The 17,872-nt window shown below is 43.8% G+C and overlaps 2 protein-coding genes across 3 annotated transcripts in view; both read right to left on the bottom strand.

The window, feature by feature from the left end:
- Positions 1-894: 894 nt before the first annotated feature.
- On the bottom strand, positions 895-14,236 carry EXOSC10 (exosome component 10). Its single transcript, XM_072354492.1, has 25 exons — positions 14,050-14,236; positions 13,559-13,695; positions 12,699-12,822; positions 12,420-12,524; positions 12,076-12,241; positions 11,201-11,312; positions 10,839-10,914; positions 10,597-10,707; positions 10,050-10,193; positions 9,613-9,803; positions 8,768-8,924; positions 8,127-8,275; positions 7,769-7,819; positions 6,905-7,016; positions 6,708-6,758; positions 6,074-6,152; positions 5,782-5,909; positions 5,470-5,565; positions 4,776-4,850; positions 4,208-4,295; positions 4,031-4,104; positions 3,423-3,591; positions 2,891-2,952; positions 1,670-1,746; positions 895-1,078 (listed from the first exon to the last, which is right to left on the bottom strand). The coding sequence occupies exons 1-25, from the start codon at positions 14,215-14,217 to the stop codon at positions 1,048-1,050; spliced, it is 2,733 nt and encodes a 910-aa protein (XP_072210593.1). The 5' UTR covers positions 14,218-14,236; the 3' UTR covers positions 895-1,047.
- Positions 14,237-14,404: 168 nt separating this feature from the next.
- MTOR (mechanistic target of rapamycin kinase) overlaps positions 14,405-17,872 on the bottom strand; it is a 59,361-nt gene continuing 55,893 nt past the window's right edge. For both annotated transcript variants that reach the window (XM_072353974.1, XM_072353975.1), the window contains exons 53-58: positions 17,644-17,779; positions 17,165-17,230; positions 16,402-16,482; positions 16,054-16,134; positions 15,748-15,853; positions 14,405-15,161 (exon numbers count right to left, since the gene is read on the bottom strand). In XM_072353974.1, coding sequence (XP_072210075.1) covers positions 15,146-15,161; positions 15,748-15,853; positions 16,054-16,134; positions 16,402-16,482; positions 17,165-17,230; positions 17,644-17,779 — 486 coding nt within the window. In that variant the 3' untranslated portion in view covers positions 14,405-15,145. The remainder of the gene's footprint in view (positions 15,162-15,747; positions 15,854-16,053; positions 16,135-16,401; positions 16,483-17,164; positions 17,231-17,643; positions 17,780-17,872) is intronic.

Here is a 17,872-nt window from a genome sequence, read left to right as displayed (position 1 = left end):
GTCTTTTACAAAGTGCAACCCTGGGGCTGGGAACGCAGCAGGAAGATTTACCACTGCTCACCAGACCTTGTCATTATTGCTCCAGCAGGTGAGCATGGCATGGAATGTCTTTAGGCAGAAATACTGGAGTAAAGACAAGGACTCTGGGGACAAGCTGCACTGCTGAGTGACCAGTAATCCAGGAACAAAGTTGTACCAGCCCCTACAATGGGCTTATCCCTATTCTATGATTCTATACCGCCCCAGAAGGCTGAAGTTCCTTATCTCCCCCCTGGGAGTGCTCCCAGCTTTCAGCTGGGCGCTCAGAATAAGCTCAGCCACCCCTAAATCAAACCACGGGCTGGTACTCTTTGTACAGAGGCATCAGGGTCACCCACTCTGCATATTGAAGCATCAGGATAGCTGTGCTGACATCTGGCTGCCGCATAGAACCTCTCTGGCTTTCCTCAAGTCAATACTGTGCTCTATTTTCTACACTTAAGCATTGCTTTCACTCAGTAACTATGTACTTTGATCTAAAAAGTACCTCAGCCCTTATACACCTCCCCCCTTACCACCTTTACTCAGTAATGCTAACCCTGGCAGGAACATTCTCATTTTTCACATTACCTTGTCTTGCAAAAGATGAGCTGTGCAGTTCAACGTGTAAGCAAGGGCTCAGGTCAGCCTGGCCTTACTTCCTCCTCTGGACTGTTGGGGCTTAAGTCACATCTACTGAATCTCTCAATTACTTTTGTGCTGGCTTCAGAGATGCCAAAGGCTTCCTCCACATCCACTTAAGCTTAATCTGACTGCGTTTGAGGACAAACTTTCAAAATTAGAAACAATGCAACATTGTGAGTATAACTATGAAGAACAGCGTGAATATAATAAAAGCCAAAGCAATTAAGATGTTTTCCCTTTTGGAAAAAAAAAAAGGATTTTAATGGGCTTAAAAATATTTCTGTATGAAAACTGCTCATTGACCAGTATTTGCCTTTCCATGGTTACAGTCCTTCTGACTATTGTTTCCTTCAGCAGCAGCTCCCACAGCTCCCGTAACAAGGACTATCTCTTCGGCCAGTGGTGCTTGGAACCCCTGCAAAAGACAGTTACAGAAAGACTTGAAATCTTGCTCTAAATTCACCCAAGACTGACAATCTACAACAGCTTACAATGATTCTATTGAGAAAGGTCACGATGCAGAACCTTTCTGCTTCCAGTGCAGCCCTTGCATGGCACAGCTCTTTTATGACTAAAGAATTCACAAGAATCGAGCCCAGGAAGCTGAACATTAACTATATTCAGAACAAGAATATCCATATTTGGCAGTACTGTTATTTGTCTTCACTCCGAACAAGACAAATGTCCTCCCCACCTCTGCCCATCTTTGTGGCCAAAGGAAGTGACTCCCACATCTACTAACACAAACTTTTACCCCAACATTTCAATCTTTCCACCCAGAATTGTCTTTTATTTGCATTAATCCTAAGCTTTTTCTTTTTCTTTTTCCCCCCTCTATACTGACATCAGGCTGCCAAATGAACATAAGTAGCTGTTATGCAACTGCTTCCCATTAAACGTGCTTAAGCTCCCCCAGCAGTGGAGCACAATAGCCGTGCTCTGCCCCTGGCTCTGGGGCACAGGAGTGGAAACACTGCCCCGTGATGAGAGCAGGCTGACAACACACCTATCAGCTTTCCCTGCCAGGTAGGACATGCTTCGGTTTCCAGCCGGTTGTTGAAGTTTGTTAGCTCCAGCAAATTTCTGCATGGAAGAGAAAGAACAATACTGTGAAGAGCAGACAAATACAGTCCATTCCACATGATGCACATCCTGTCAGGACCCTCCTACCTCAAGGAACACTGTTTACACTGTGGGCTTTATGCTTTATGACTTATGTATATGTATGTGCACTGAATCCACTTGAATGCATGCTGTTCTGCTGGTCTAACCACAGCACAACGTCCCATGTACCCACCTCGACAGGAGTCCTAAAGGTCTAAAACCTTATTCTCCTACATTCACTGTTAAATTGTTTTGTTGGCTTTTTTTCCCCTTTGAAATAAAGCTTCCAATGACACAGCAAATTGTGCAGGAAACTCTATTCACAAACCATCAGGCATAAACCTGTTCTGCTCCTAATATATGATTTTAAAGGGCTTCCTGGAACCATTTGCCCTTCAGTTAAATACACAAGAAGGCAACATGTACAGGAAAGAGGCTGAAATGCAAGAAATGAGCTTTGCAAATTAACTGGTGCCCGGGCACCCAATGAATTCACAGATGGGCACCTATTATTTCATGCCTGAATGCCCACTGACGTCACGTCTCAGATGCCCCATATGTGAGCACTGCATATAGAAAGCCAGCTCTGCCAGAGTCATCTGTTTATGAGGGTGACAAAATCTCTCCTGTGCTGTCCACTGACTGTTGTTCCCTTCATTCTCCCCATCAGTAATGAGAAGTTTAAGTTAATTAGCAATAAATTAAATCAGGAAGAAATTCTCAGTGGAGAATGCGGGCAACACCTGGATGTGCCAAGGCCACAACCGGAGTGACTTTGGGATTCTGGAGGGTGCCTTGAATTTAGTATTGCAATTTGAGGTAGCCTAAATGGTGTGCCTGTTATGTAGGAGGGTGTAGCTGTGAACAAAGTATAAACAGATGAGAAACAATGGGAAAGTGTGAGGGCCCCAAGAAAGCTCCTCCTGACTAAGACGAGGCTGTAATACAAGGCATGAGTTTGTGACTGGAAGCTGCATGTCAGCACCAAGTGCTGCAAGGGAATATTCTGCAGATCCCGGAAGAGTTCTCTTTTCCAACAAAGAAAAACCTTTCCCAACAATTCCCCAGCTGGGTACACACGATCACCAACAGTTCTGTTACTTCTTTCATGACATGTTTGTACCTTGCCTGTGTGAACTTGTCTGGCAGGATCAAACTGTACTGACTGCTTCGATTTGCTGCTTCCTATGGGAAAGAAGAGAGAAGCCGTCACTAAACACTGCTAGGAAGAGAGCTGCTCTTCATGGTGTATCTCTGATGGTAAAGAGGTTTCACTGAGGTCTCCCAAGCTAAAAAACCAGAACAGTCACTGAAGGTGTAAGAAGCTTCTGAATAGATACATTATGAGGAGCTGCATCTCCTTTAACTTCTAGTTTCTTGGGCCCAATTAAACCAATGACTTTCTCTGCTGAGAAGAGAAGCAAACAACGAATCCACAAACCCCCTACCTGTTCCTAAGTTTTGTTTCCAAGCCAGATAAAGGATGCTACACTATGCATACCCCGGGTAAATTTCTTTCCATATTACCCCCCTGCAAGGTAAGTGCATTTTAACCATTTGTACTGCCTTGGCACCCAGATTCACACAGTTTGTCAGGGCTCAGCTGGCAACATTTTCCACAGCCTGCAGCGTTGGAGCTGAGATCCAGATCTTACCCGCAAACACTTTGAAGTTGAACTTGCTGTAATCAAAGGGGGTAAACTGCTTCGATGCTTCCAGCTCCTCTGGTTGCTGGGAGGCTTTTGGCCGTTTCTTCTCTGGTTTTGGCAGTTCTGTTCCTGTTTCACTCATGACTCTCTCCCTTTTCCTATTTGCTTGTTCCTGCTGTATAAACGACCCACAGAATGGAAGCAAGTTCAGGACAATGATATATCTATGTGCAGGCATGAGCACCAGCATGCTGATGGGCTGTTGGTGGACATGGGCTTGTGACAGCCAGGGGCTGTCTGTGGCAATTACAGTGGGGAGGGAAAGCACTGCATTCTTCTTTGGGTCCAAACCGCTTCCCCTCCCTTCCTTCCACCCCTCAGTGCAGGCACTTCTCAGATGAAAAGCCAAGCCGTCATTTCACGGGATATTTGAGGCTGAGATCTGCTGTCACCCCACAGGCAAGCAAGGAGCAGTGAGCTGCAGGAGCACAACACATCCCTTTCTGAAGACAGGGAGGGATGTGAAGATTTGCAGAGCACAGCTGCCAGGGGCTTGTTGCTGCACATAAGGGAGAACCACGGACAGGCTGGAAGAATGAAATTCAGTGACATACCATGGCTTGCTGACGAACAGACACAACGTTTTCTGTTGCTTCTTTGTACACCTTCTGTGCCTGGTCACGAGCAGCTAGACACAAACAAACATTACTGTAGGAAGCAGGACTAAATTAGCTGCGAGGTTAGAAGGTCACTGGGAAAAGCAGACACACTGAGGAGAAAAAGGGCTGTACCTGATTGCTGGGCTGCTTTCTTTTTTGCTTCATCCCTGGATTCCTTCTGTACTTGTGTCTTACTCATCAACTTCCATCGATTGCTGATCTGCAATGAAAAAAAATTACCTGGCATCATTTTCTTTAAAGTTTTATGGCAAAAGGGAGTTTATAAACTTGCTACCACATGCTGGCCTTCATTAAGAGGACAAAAGATCAAATTGGATTGTAAAAGAGATTAAGATCTGCTGCACCAAGTAAAGTAAAAACTATGGGCTTTAAGAGTTCTGGGCTACAAACAAGCCCAATGAGAACAAAGGCAGATGCAGACTTCAGAGGTAATTTGTAGCTTCAACAGACCCAGACTACAGAGCAGAATGTCTCCAATCTCTGGTTCTTTGAAGGACAAGAATGCTACTCAAACAACGAGGTACTGATTTAGAAACACATTGTGTTTCTTCAGGTTTGTATTCTTTTTCTAAGGAAAAAAAAACCCCCAAACAGATATTGCTGAGGCTCCCGAAAGAAAATAGTCTGATTGTTTGTTTCTCTTCTGGTAACTGGCAGGAAATTTTAACTTCAGTCTTACTTCATAAATTTTTGACGATGGGTCAAACTTTGCAGACTGTGAGACATAGGCAGGATTCTGTTCTGAAGGCAAATACTGCAGAGAAAGGAAAAGACATTTGTCTTTAAATACAGCACATGCTATTAGCGCTGTCAGCTCATTGCTACAATGCTATTTAAAATGTTCCAAACCAAATTCACGTGTAAGAAACACTCTTACAGGAAGATCATCTTTTGGGAAAATCAGAGTTATCACAGCGAGAGCCAACAACAACATTAAAGGAAAAACAATTAAACCCAACCAAACACACAAAACAAAACCTCCAACCACACAGCAGAGAACTGTTGTTGGTATACTGCTTCCCAGTAATCTGCTGCTCCGTATCTGTTACAAAGTATTCTATTGTTCTTCGTTAGAAGAGTAAAATCAGCTCACTAATTTCAGCCAGAGATGAAGATGTGATGCAAACTAAGGAAACCTCAGGCTTGATAAAGCAGTACGAGAGGTCTGTTTACTACAGACATGACTCAGTACGTTTTGAGAACACATCCACACGTGTGCTGTGCAAAGACCACCTCTCAGTCCCAGCAGAGCTGTCACTATACCAAGGCCTGTCATGCAGCCTGGATAAACAGCACAGAGCATCCTTTGCACAGGGTGGTTTATCAGCATCACTGCAAATATATATTGGGTTTTACTCCATTTTGAATTTTACCATTCTGAATGGATTCTCAAAGGACTCCATTATACGCTGAGCTTTCTTCTGCGCAGTTGTTAAAACCTTCTCATTTCCTTCATCTTCATCACGTTCCTACAAAAATACAGGGAAGAAACATTTACACAAACCACTGAAGAATTAATCTGCCGGCTTCCCAACTTTACTGTCTTGGTTATGTCACATGCTTGAGAGGATACCAGAAGCATTTCCATGCACACCCCACCCCACTATTACACTACTACACATTTATACCACATTAAGTATGTTTTCTAACACTTGAATGCTGGCACTACCACAGAAAGTGCTTACACTGAATATGCTGACAGTGGCAGTAGCAACAAGGCATGCTGACTCTGGCTGAACACCCTGAATATTCATCGTTGTCTCACTGTCCGAAAAGAGAGAATCACGTTCCAAGACTGGTGCAGATGTAGATTCTACATGAAAATTGAAAAGAAAGTGATTTCTTTATTAGATATATGTAGATTATACTGGTTTCCTTTTCATGCAATAAGATTCCACTGATAACTTCTTCAGCGCTGCTTATCTTCCCCCTATCTAAGCCACATCATGTCACATCTATCACAGCTCATCAAATTACCTAAAGTAGAATTATTCTGAAAACCATCCATAGGAATCCGGGAACTGTCGTGTGGTCCAAAGAAGGTATTCTCCAGCCTCTGCAGAAAGGTTCAAATGGTAAACACCATTAGTACACTCCTCTATGAATCCTTATGATTTCAGATACTGCAGAGATACATCACAGAAAATTCAAAGGGTGACATTCAGAGACTGAGCATTTTTCAAGTAAAACCCACCTGCCAGAGCACAATGCACCTGGCATCAAAAGGGCGTTCAAGCAAAAACCCAGCAGCTAATGGAGGTGTTGTACTTTTAAAGCAGGAGGATAAATGAGTCAGCCTCAGAAGTCCACCTGAAACTTGGTTTCACAAGGACCTACCATTACAGACTGACACACATGCAAATGCCTGTCATCTAGAGTGTCTGCTGATGAAACCTTCAGTGCTGTTATAATGGTGATTTGTAAAATACCAATTTGCAGCTGCTGCTGTTTTGGGTCTAGCACAGAAACCCAACACCAACATAAAGTGGAGAGATCTATAAAATGGACTAGAATAAACAATTTACTGGAAGCTAGAACGTAGCTATGTTGTTTTTACCCATACTTAAGGTTTAAGATGCAAGGAGACAAATAAATATTATGCAAACACTACCTCAGAGTTGGAGAGAGACGTCCTTTTCTTGACTGTCGAAGCAACCTCCGACTAGAATGGGAGAGAAAGAAAGTCAGTTAATTGCTCATTAATGCCCTGTCCAACATACAGCTCACCCTCACAGGTCACCATTCGGCCCCAGTACCTGACTTAAGAAAAGCAAGTGATGACTCCCGTGTGACACGAGCTACTCCTACCTTGAGAAGAGGCATCTCTCGGGCCTGCTGAATGAGAAGATGCAGTTCATTAATCTGCTGGCGAACTAGCGGTGGGACTGGATTGCAGCAAGCAATGATACCCTGGGGCTCCCTAAAGAGAAATGAAAAAAATTCAGTGTGCTGTATTTATGGCTCATATGTTAAGCATTTGCATTCAAAGGATGTGCAAGTGGACATAACCGCAGGCCTGGCTGTGACAGAACAAGACATATCAGACCAACCTGTCAGTATATTCTCAGTGATGAAAATTTTTGCTGTGCTCGATTTGTGCAGGTAAGGAGAACCCACTAACACAGCTCTCAACTCACTCCTTCAACCCTGGCCTGGCTGTAACATTGTTCTTTTTTTACCCTTTTCAGTGTTTGTCTACTGAAGCTGTGCCCAACCATGGACTTGCACTTAAAAGGGCATTTTTATCATTCTCAGGTATGGAACATGATGAGTGTGCCAAATGTTTGAGAAAAATGTTGGATAAATTGGGTTTGGAAAGAGATCTGTCCCCACTCAACTCCCATTGGGAACAAAAAAACCAAACATTATAGGGGAATTCTACTCTCTCTTGCTCTGTAATACTGTAGGAATCTCAGGGGCAGATGTGTGATATACAGCAACACAAGGGAATGTATCAGAGCTATAAAATCATAGAGATCTATTTCTGAGAAGAGATTTGGAGCTTCTGGGGGAAAAATCACAATTTAGTTCTACAACAAACATGAAGAACTACATAGAAAAGCTGTACTGACAGCTGGAAGGAACTAACAACAAAAGAAATCATGCATTAGGAAACACTCTGCTAGGTGTATCAAAGTCAAACGAGTCTCTTCAAGGATGAGCAAAACTTACTTGGGCAGCTCCTCTGCTATCTTCAATAACATATGATTTGGTAGCACGTATCTACAACACAAAGAGGCAGTGTGATGTAACACAATGTGAAGAACACATAAAAATACATTCCAAGTACACAAGTCCGCCCCAGTTTGCACTGCTTGAAGACACAAATCAATTAAGAAGAAATTAAGCAGGACTGGTCTAGATACGCATAAGAATTTACTTCAAACAAAATCACACTTCTGTTCTACATGCAAATAGCAGCCCGAAGCAGTACACTGATTTCTACAGGTAACAGAGCGGCTCCCCCTCAGGGGTGGGAGCACAATTCAACACTCATTGAAGACAGTATCTGTAACAAAAGCCTTCCTACCCTATACTCTCATCTTCCTGACGTGCTGTCTTGTCTCTCCATGAAAACAACAACCTAAATGCTGCTAGCTGCTGCGTGTTGAGATGCTTTTTCTGCCTCCTGTAGAGCTCAAGGTAGGATTCATCTGAAAAGAGGGGCTTGATGTATTTCTGGACAGGAAAAAAAAGAAAGACTTGTGATCAGTTATCAGATCGGTGCTTATTCGGTTGCCTTGCTTCACTAAGACACAATCTCACATAGATGCAAGAGGATGGAATAAACTCAGGTATAATGTCTCTTGGAGTCAGCATTTTCCACAGACAATAAAATTGTCTCAAGACAAGTCCACCAAGGCTTTGAACTGCTAGGGATGTCCAGCAGAACTGAAAATATAACATTTCCCTGGGGAAGGGCACATTTGTTGAGGCCAAGGTATGACTGCATTCAAAAAATAGCAAGAGGGAATCTGAATGCAGGCACTTTGCCTCATGAAGCAAATGGCTGCACACAGCCATGTATGAAGTCATACAGTCAATTTCACACACACAGGTAGAGAAAACGAAACAAAATGCCTATGCAACAAATGAAGAAATGGGTAGAGGACTTGATATCGTGGTAAGCCTGTACTCTGATCCAGGTAATCCAATCAGATGAAGCTTTACCTTCAGGCAGATGTCTCTGCTGCGCTGCCACACAACCTTCAGCTGAGTGGGTTGCTCATTGCCTCTCTCCCACAGCGCCTCCCTCATTTTATCGTAGATGTAGAGCAAGTAGTGAGTGTCATCACGAGCATACTGAATCATTTCCTCGGGCAAAGGGCTAGAAAAAGAGCCGAAATTACACTATGCATTTCAGGTGCCCCCCACCAGCTGATTTTCCTTTTTAGCACACATTAGGACAAACTGAATCTAAAACATACTAACTTCTGTTTCCTCCTTGAAGGACTTGCTGGGCAACAGCAATAACACACTGTGCACTCATTCAGATGACATCCTGTTCAGATGGACATCATGACTGCTGTGTAGTTGAGCCAGACAGAAGTGCCTGCTATGGCACTAGTCAAGACCCTTTTCTTTCTTCAGAGCCTATAAACTAAATCTGGGACCTCTGTGGTGTGCAGCTGATCCCCATAGCCAGGCTCACAGAACACTGCTCTATCTACCATGGGTGACCAAACATTTTTGTGGGGACTCCTTAGAAGCCAAACGCTGACTTTCTCTGCAATATTGCAGTGGTTCAGCACTGTCCCCAAGAAATGAGCTTCCCAGAGCTTTTCATTAAATAATATTCTCACACCTTCCCCAAATAACTCAATTTCTGAAGAAACACAGAAGAATACAGCACTTAAAACAACTTAAACAACTTACAGGTAAATGCTGTGCCTGTTTGCTTTGAGAGTAACCTACAGCTACAGGGCTTGCAATTAGAAACAAGCTCCTACCCTAACAACACAAACAAGATTAAGTGCTACCTTGCAGCTCAGCCCATCTAAGGGGTCAATTCTTACCGTATCCTCCAGTCAGCCAACTGGTACTGCTTGTCAGCATCCACGCTGCAATACAGCTTCAGCAAGTGGTCCAAAGAGTGCTTGCCAAGATTGAGAAGACGAGCAGCTTGGTGAGTATCAAACATGTTCACCAAGTACAGGCCAAAGTCTTTCTGCAGCCACTCCACATCTGAATCAGCACCGTGCAGGACCTTGTAAAGCAACAGAAATTGAGGATAACATGAAGAACGTTTCTACTACAGGCTGTCAGTGCTGTGGGGTTTCATACTCATGTATCTAGGATCAGACTACTTTTTGCTCTGACTTCCACCATTAGGTGCAGGACTACCAAAAAAATCAATCAAAAATACAACAACAACAAAATAAACCAAACAGAACAAGAATCACCAAAATCAAACAAAAACCAACAAGGAATTCTGGTGAATATGGCAGCTGACCTTCACAATGGCTGGGTCTGTGAAGGTCTCATTGAGAATGCTCATGTCACTGCGCAGCTCCAGCGTATCGATAATGAAGTCTTCTGTTCGAGTGGAAATCTGCATCAGACACGTCAAGCCCAGGAAACTGCGGTAGGAATGGTGCTGAAAAACATGAAGAGAAATATTAATTAGAATCGGCTGCAGGTTAAGACTACAAAAACAAACACAGTCCAAATGAAGGAAGAAAAAATGAACAGAGATCGTCTCAAAGCCAAGATAATCAGAGCACTCACTAATGCAGCACACAGCATGGGCAAAACTAAAAACAAATTCAGTATGAAGTGTGCAGCCATCACTAGCACTAAAAAGCTCAAAACGCTGCCACTGTTTCGGGACTCTAGAAATAGAAATGTCTGACAGGTCACGGCCATGAACTGAACGTGTGTAAGAAAGCACTAAAAGCAGGATAAAGAGAGGGCTACAAAGTAGCCTGGAAGAACAGAGCAGTTTCATAGGTTCTAAGATCATACATGTAACTTTTAAATAGCAAACACAAACTGATTACCTCTAAGTCCAGAGCAAACTCTTTACAGTTCATAAGCTTCTCATTTAGTTCTACCAGCTCATCCAGTGTGGTGATAAAACGACAGGGTGTTTCCTTGATGGGTCTGTACATCTGGCAGAGCAAATCAGTAGGAATGGTAAGTTCTCTGTCCGTTCCTGCTCCAGATCCCCCCCCCTCAGTTCTGAAATTCATCAAGGCTGTAAACTTATTGCATCTGCTCATTAATTAATATGGGCACCAACCTGGGGTTCCGGTTTCTTAAGAACTCCATCTGGTGGAGAAAAATGCTCCAGCTCATACTGGTACGGATGAGCAAACCTGTGGAAAGTAGGAAAACAGGCACAGACTAAATTTCAGTCACAAAGCCAGCGGACGGAGACTTCTGAAAGCTAACGGCACTTTCCCTACTGAGTAATAATTTCGTCTCTTGTTAAGGATAAGGTTTAAAATAACTCCAGATGACTACAGCAGATCACACACAACACAGTGTGCAGACAAACACATGCAGAGCTGTTACACACAGATGTCATCAGCACAAAGGGACCATACAAGTGCACGTTCAGCAGTGCACTCCAAGCACCTCGCTGTTGGTTTAATTTCTTACATGTCTTGCTCAGTTTGCTGCGTCCTCTGCTGGTGAATGAAGTCTGCCAAAGCAGCTGGGACATCCAAATCTTCAGGGCGTTCCTTTCGTTCCCGTCCGCTTTTTGTGAGGGCTGAACAACCAATATGGAACAACTGGACCAGGTCCCAGACAAAATATACTCTCAGTCTACTAATCTCTCCCCTCCGCCCACCAAAGCACCCTTTTACAGTCACAGAGCATCAAAAACTTGTTAATTTTGACCTACAGCTTTTGCTTCCAGCTAGATTTGTGTCTGCAGCTCCAGTGATAACCCAGTTACTGGGTCTGAACAGGATGCTGTTAAGAAACATGCAAGGTGTCTCTGCTCAAGAGCTTGGAAAGAGACTGAAATCTTCAGAAAACACTTTCATTCATTCCCGTGCTCTAAATTACATCCACATCAGTGCAGACTCGAGGTGAATCAGCAGCAGAAATGTGACACCTTGCTGAAATGAGATGTTTCACTGGCAGCTTTGATAAAGCCAGATCTAATCGTGTACCTCCTTTTCTAACTTATTAGGAAAGGGTATCTGTAAAGTCAAGCAGACTTACAGACCAACCAACAAAACTCCTCCTGCCAGGGGGACTCTCATGGAAATTCAATGGTGGCAAAGAGAAGCAGCAGAATATCTGTTGGGAATAGATTAGTTACTGTATACCAACAAAAAGATGTTGTACGCTGACCAAATCTTACACTGTCATACAATGGAGTCACAGAGCAATCTCATCCAAATAGTCAACATCTCCTGCTCCTGCTTGCTTTTACAGTCAATATTTCCTCTTCTGGATTGTCAGGACAGATTTGTGTCAAATATTCTCAACTGATTACCCATCAACAACAAAAAAAAACTTACCTTCAGCCAATGGTTTCAAAGCATTTGGCTTGATAAAAAGCTTAGGTACAAAGGGAGTGTTGGAATTGTCAATCTTTTCTCGAAACTTAAGCTGCGGGCGAGTGATATTCTTGGCATGAAGCAGTCGGAAGGTTTCAGACTTAGATCTTTTGTGGTATTCTCCTGCCTATTAAAAAGAAGGCAAACCAACATGGCTTAACAGAAGCCTTTCATTCACTGACCCCAATACTGCGAGAAAAAGGAGGTGAGTGAGGACAGATGAAAAAGTCCAAGTGAACATTTAACTACTGAAATCCACTGGAAAACTGCAGCACCAGTGCTGGGAAAAAGAGCAGCAGCCTCACCTTACGGTTCCAGCTGGAAACGATCGTCTGTGGCACCTGCAACCCAGCAGGAAGGACAGGCTGCTGGTTTTTGTTCACTCCTGCCGCTTCATCCAGTAAAATACCCTAAATTCCAGGAAAAAAACAACAAAAATGAAAATCAAACACCTGCTCAGTTACTGTGCTATGCTAAATACTAAACATAATTGCAAAAGCACTAATAGTGGAAGCATTCTAACAAAAAAAACTTGTGGTACCTGAATACCTTATACAAGTAATGTTGAGGAATGATTTGCTCACCACTCTTTCAAGAATGATGTCATTGGAGTCAACCAGCATATCAAATTTATCTTCCAGCTCCGTGACTTTGCTGCGGTCCTTCATGTGGCTGCGGCAGCCGTGGTACTGCATCACCCTGCTCATGCTTGCAAGAGAACAGCACAGTTATTACTGATTTAAACAGTAATAATAACAATAAACTGAACACCGAACCACGCAATTCTTCTCAACTTTCTACATCTTACAAGTTTGAAAGCAGATCAGATGTAGTACCTAAAGTAACATGCAAACAGCAAATGTAAGAAACACCTATAAGAGTTATTTAATACTAATAGGACTGATTTCTTTATGAAGTAATTTTCTAAATCACAGAACTGTTTGGGAGGGGCCTTTAAAGGCCATCTAGTCTAACTTCCTTGCAGTGAACAAGGACACCCACAGCTCCATCAGGTGCTCAGAGCCCCATCCAGCCTGACTTCGAGTGCCTCCACAGATGGGGCATCACCACCTCTCTGTGCAGCCTCATTACTCCCACAGTAAAAAACTTTCTTGTTATATCCAGTCTAAAATCTCCCCTCTTTTAGTCTGAAACTCTTTCCTCTTGTTCCATCACACCAGATCTGTCCCCTTCTTTCTTATATACCCCTTTAGATACTGAAAGGCTGTTCTCAGGTCTCCCCCAGAGCATTTCACAACAGTCCCCACTCGCTCCCATCAACACCATTAAAAGCACCGTGTAAGCACATCATTTCAAACAGTCTGAAACTCAACTAAAATCAGACAGGTGACCTAAAACATCCCTTTTAATCACCAACCAGCCCGGAGATTCCAAACAATCCTGTCTGGGACTGTTAGTTGCCGTGGCTGTGCTGGCTCCTTACCATTGCAGCAGCCGCTGGCCCTGAGTCGCGCAGTACGCCCGGAACCTGGGGAAGCTGCGGTAGAAGTCGTACTCATCGCCGGGCTGAGGGAGCCCACTGGATGCCTTCGTGGTGGCCACCATGGTGCCGAGGGCGTGCTGTGTGGGAACACCGCGTTACTGCACCGCCTGCCCCGCTGTGCTGACAGAAACGCTCCATCCCAACCCTGCGGTTACATTAACGCAAGGCCTTGTTTTGTTTGGATGCTTTTTAACGTCGTTTCGTTCACACCATCAGGACCCCTTAAACAGAGGATTGAGTACCAACGCCGAACGCTCATGGCAGGATTTTCGCCTATTAAGACACCGTTCGATCCGCAGCACGCAGATATCGCCTTTATTCCAATGCAAACCACCGGCAGTGCCGCCCGCCCGCCATCCTCACAGGATCCCCGCACGGCCCGCCGGGAGCTGTAGTGCACGGCGCCCTTCCCGCCTCACCCCGCCCCGCACCTTGACGAAGGCGTCGACGTCGCCGAAGCCCGGCAGCACCATGGCCGCCGCGGGGTTCCCCTCTCTTTCTGGCTCCGCGGGCGGCCCCCCCGGCCCCTCTCTGCCCCCTTGGGCCGCGGGGCTGCCCTCCGCCGCGCAGCCTTTCCCCTCGCCGACGGCGGCGGCCATCTTGTCCCCTCAGCCACGAGACGCCCAGAAACTCTCGCGAGAGCTTCAGGGCCGAGAGCGGAAGATGGGCAGAGCATGCGGGCGGGTAGACAGTACCGAGCCTTCCGCATGGCGCCCCCTTGCGGCGTGGCGGACCGTCTCTTCCTAAGAGCTACTTAGGAACAAAGAAGAACGCAGCCCACGTCGCTACGTTTTGGTGTAATTTATTGGCACAAAAATATTCAAATACAACATGGCATCTAAACATGGCTACTCTGTTGTATTTTGTGCATCGTTTTTTCATGGTTTTTATTCATAATTCACAACTTTCTCCACTCCCACGTTTAATAACCATTATTTCTTGTTTCAAGTTATGACCAGCTCTCCCCCTTTTGCCTCCTATGCCAGTTACCGCATTCCCCTTCTTATTCCCCAGCACTGCTTTTTAAGCTGCACACTGGGGGCTCCCCAGCGGTGTCTCATTTGCACCCTGCAGCCAGTTTGCGCTGCTCAGTCTGCACAGAGGCACCTGGTTACGTTCAGATTAAATCCTTAAGATCTGCTCCAATATTCTGTTCAGGGCAACAATCCATCTGCAAATGACTCGGTTACGTTGCAAATTAAGTCCAAACCCGTATATAGTTCTATTTACCAGTTCCCCAAAGACCAAGTGGAACCATTGACACCTGCAGTACAATCAGTCTTCACTGTCCTTGGAAACCCAAATCAACTGTTGTGTTTCAGACAGCTTGTGTTTTCTTCCAATAGCAGCTATAAATTGGCTTAAACCAACTCGTTAATATACAATAACTCTTTCCATTTACATCTCAAAATATTTGACAAGGGCTGTATATCAGTCCAACGTTCAGTTTGTGTTTGTAGAAGAGCAAAGTTTGGAGAGCAAAAGCCTCCAGAATAAAAAGGCTGTTGGATACTTTGGAATCTTCTGTTACCAGAAAGGACACCTAAAGAAAACAAAAATAGGGTGGTGATGCTAACTGGTATGCAGCTTCACAAAGGCAATGCTGAGAAGGACTGAGATTGCCAAGGCACCGTTTGGAAGACGTAGTGTAGGAAAAGCTGGCAGGTGACCCCCCCCCCAACCCCAAGCTTCTTTCCAGCTAAGAAATGCTTAAAAACTAAGGACTGTTTCCTTAAGCATAGTCTGATGTTATCACTCTCAAATGACAGACGTGCAACTAAATCATTTATGTTTGCTGCAGAATATGGAGCTCTTCACTGTAACTGACATCAGTGACCAACACAAGCCTTACATCCAACACTTTAAGCGTTCAGGCTGATTGCAGCTTAAATGCTTTATCATTCTCATCACCCCTTATCACAACTTACTTTCCTACAATGCACTGTCTAAGGGATCTCTGCCATAAGCCTGCAAAATGTATGAGATCAGATGCAACATGTGGTAAGGCTTCCATACGTAACTAAATACACAGGAAATAATGTTTTTGTTGGCTTTTCCTCTGCTCAAATTATTAATTCCAGATCAACTCAGAGAAGAACTTTGCACTGTCAGTTGAATGACAGACTCACCATCCAATGTAGCACTGGCACAGATTCTCATGAGAAGTAGCTTGCTTAATGAGGAGTTCTACTTGTGTGGGTACATCAAGCGTTTCATCGTGAGAGAAGTCTCGACCTTGGAAATTAAGGGACGAAGAAGCATGAATGGAAGATATGTGACATAAACACAACTTCTAGATGGCGAGTTCAGGACTGATGGGACTTGTATTACCCCTCCCTTACTGAATAGACATTACAGGACTAACACAAAATATCAATGTTAAAAGTAGTGCTGATCCATCTCATCACGTTTTACATCAATAAATATGTGCTTACCAGTGAGTTTATCTCGAACTCTGTTGATAATTTGAATTGCTTTCTTATTTAGAGCTTCCGGCTTCACGAGGCCATCTCCTACTACAAGACAGAAGTAGGAAAAACCCATAGAATTAGGACGTCATCTGAAGAATAAAAGTGTTTGCCCTGCTGTTACATCTGTCCTTCCCAAATATCACTCTGCTTGCTAACAAACCCAAATTCCATTCTATTTCCTGTCATCTTTTTCTACAATTGAGAACACAGGTAATTATACAGTTCCTTGCCAGCATAAATGAGGAACGTGTGTCTCATTACATGAAACTTCCATACCCGAGAAGAATTTCTGCATCAGTAGAAGAAACTTACTGAAGGAATGGATGGACTCAGGCACTGTGGTCCCAGTTTTCTTATGGGCCGTCTCCCCCAGTTCCATACCGTCTAACATTTCTTTTGATAAAAAACACACAAACAAAAATCAAAGTGTGAAACTGAAAGGCAGGTCCAGTAATCTTCTTTTGGAAACATGAATAACACTGTTAATCAGCTCCTTTGAAAAGCATACTTGACTGTGACAAAGCATACTACACGTCTCTATCACTACTGGAAACGCAGCAAAGGAGCAAACATCTTTCCCTTGCTAAAACACTGAAAGGTTGGATCCAACTTTGAGAAGCGTTTCATATTAAACTGTAAGTGAGAGATACTTTGAAGTGATATGCAATTGGCCTGAAACTACAGCAAAGACATATCTATAGAACTCTGAGTATGAAACACCGTCACTGTTCTGTAGTCCAAAGGCAAAGATTCAGTGCAATGAAACTTCAACATTCAGATTGGTACTTGCCAAGTTCTGCACGCTAAAATTTGGTGGCTAAGTAAATAACTACCAGATGCCAATTCTTATTTGGTTTACAACAGTTTATGTGTCCCAGGGCAGTGTTAATATAACTGTAAATGAGCATCTGCTGTTTGAGCCCAGTACTGAACTCAACACTTAATCCTAAAGCTAATGACAATAAGCTCTTTGTCTACTTCTAAGAATTAAAAGCTGAAAATACCTTCATGGTCTTGTATACTGTTAAGAAAAAAAAAGCTCCAGACATTTGTGATATACATTGTTTTTACTCACCTACTGACTGACTGGCTGAGTACGAGTCTGTTCTTGTTCGTGAGCGTTTATTGCCCTTTGTATTTGCTGCAAGAAAATAAAAGAACTAAAAAAGATGAACTTGAGTTTCAGTGGTTTGCAGCAAATTTGCCTGTCCACATACAGCATATACTTGGCTGACTTCCTCATTCTCCAAATGTCACCTGAAATAGCTTTTAATCTCCTGATGGCAGCTAACACAAGGACAAGTCAAACCGTTTTGCATGTCGCATAGTTCTGTGCCGCTGTTTAAGGGCAAAAAGGGTTTCAATCAGTGTGGTAAGTTTACACTACAATCCCTAGAACCATGTGCAATAAAGAGCACTTGCAAATCAACAGTATAATCAGACTGCCTTCAAACAGACATTAGGTTTTGTGCTTCTGGATGTCTTATTCAAATATAACGTTAATGAGATCGATGACTCTCCCGGTGTCATCACTGTTTTATCAGAATAACTTACTGTCCATCAGCCTCCAGTTCAATAATGGATCATACACAAAGGCTTCTAGCACGGCCATGACACTGTCCTTATGCTCGCGCAGGACTTCCATCACTGTGTGACAGGTGATTCTGTAATTGCCATCAAGGCCCGTCACCTTCAGAAGAGAAAGAAGCCATCAACCATGGTGCTTTGTTCATTATGCAACTCCAACCCTAATTTTTAGGGAGCAGGAAATGGTTTGTGCTTT

This window comes from Excalfactoria chinensis, chromosome 20 (genome assembly GCF_039878825.1).
Source record: "Excalfactoria chinensis isolate bCotChi1 chromosome 20, bCotChi1.hap2, whole genome shotgun sequence".
NCBI classification, from domain to species: Eukaryota; Metazoa; Chordata; class Aves; order Galliformes; family Phasianidae; genus Excalfactoria; species Excalfactoria chinensis.
This window is presented reverse-complemented; position numbering and strand designations above follow the sequence as displayed.

Bases quoted from the DNA above. Each gene is read 5' to 3' on its own strand.
- EXOSC10 (XM_072354492.1), bottom strand. From the start codon at position 14,217: ATGGCCGCCGCCGTCGGCGAGGGGAAAGGCTGCGCGGCGGAGGGCAGC. The intron at 7,820-8,126 runs GTAGGAAGGCTT...TTTGTGTTGTAG, and splicing joins CAGGAAGATGAGAGTATAGG to ATACGTGCTACCAAATCATA. The intron at 3,592-4,030 runs GTATGTCACTGA...TCGTTTATACAG, and splicing joins CTGTTCGTCAGCAAGCCATG to CAGGAACAAGCAAATAGGAA.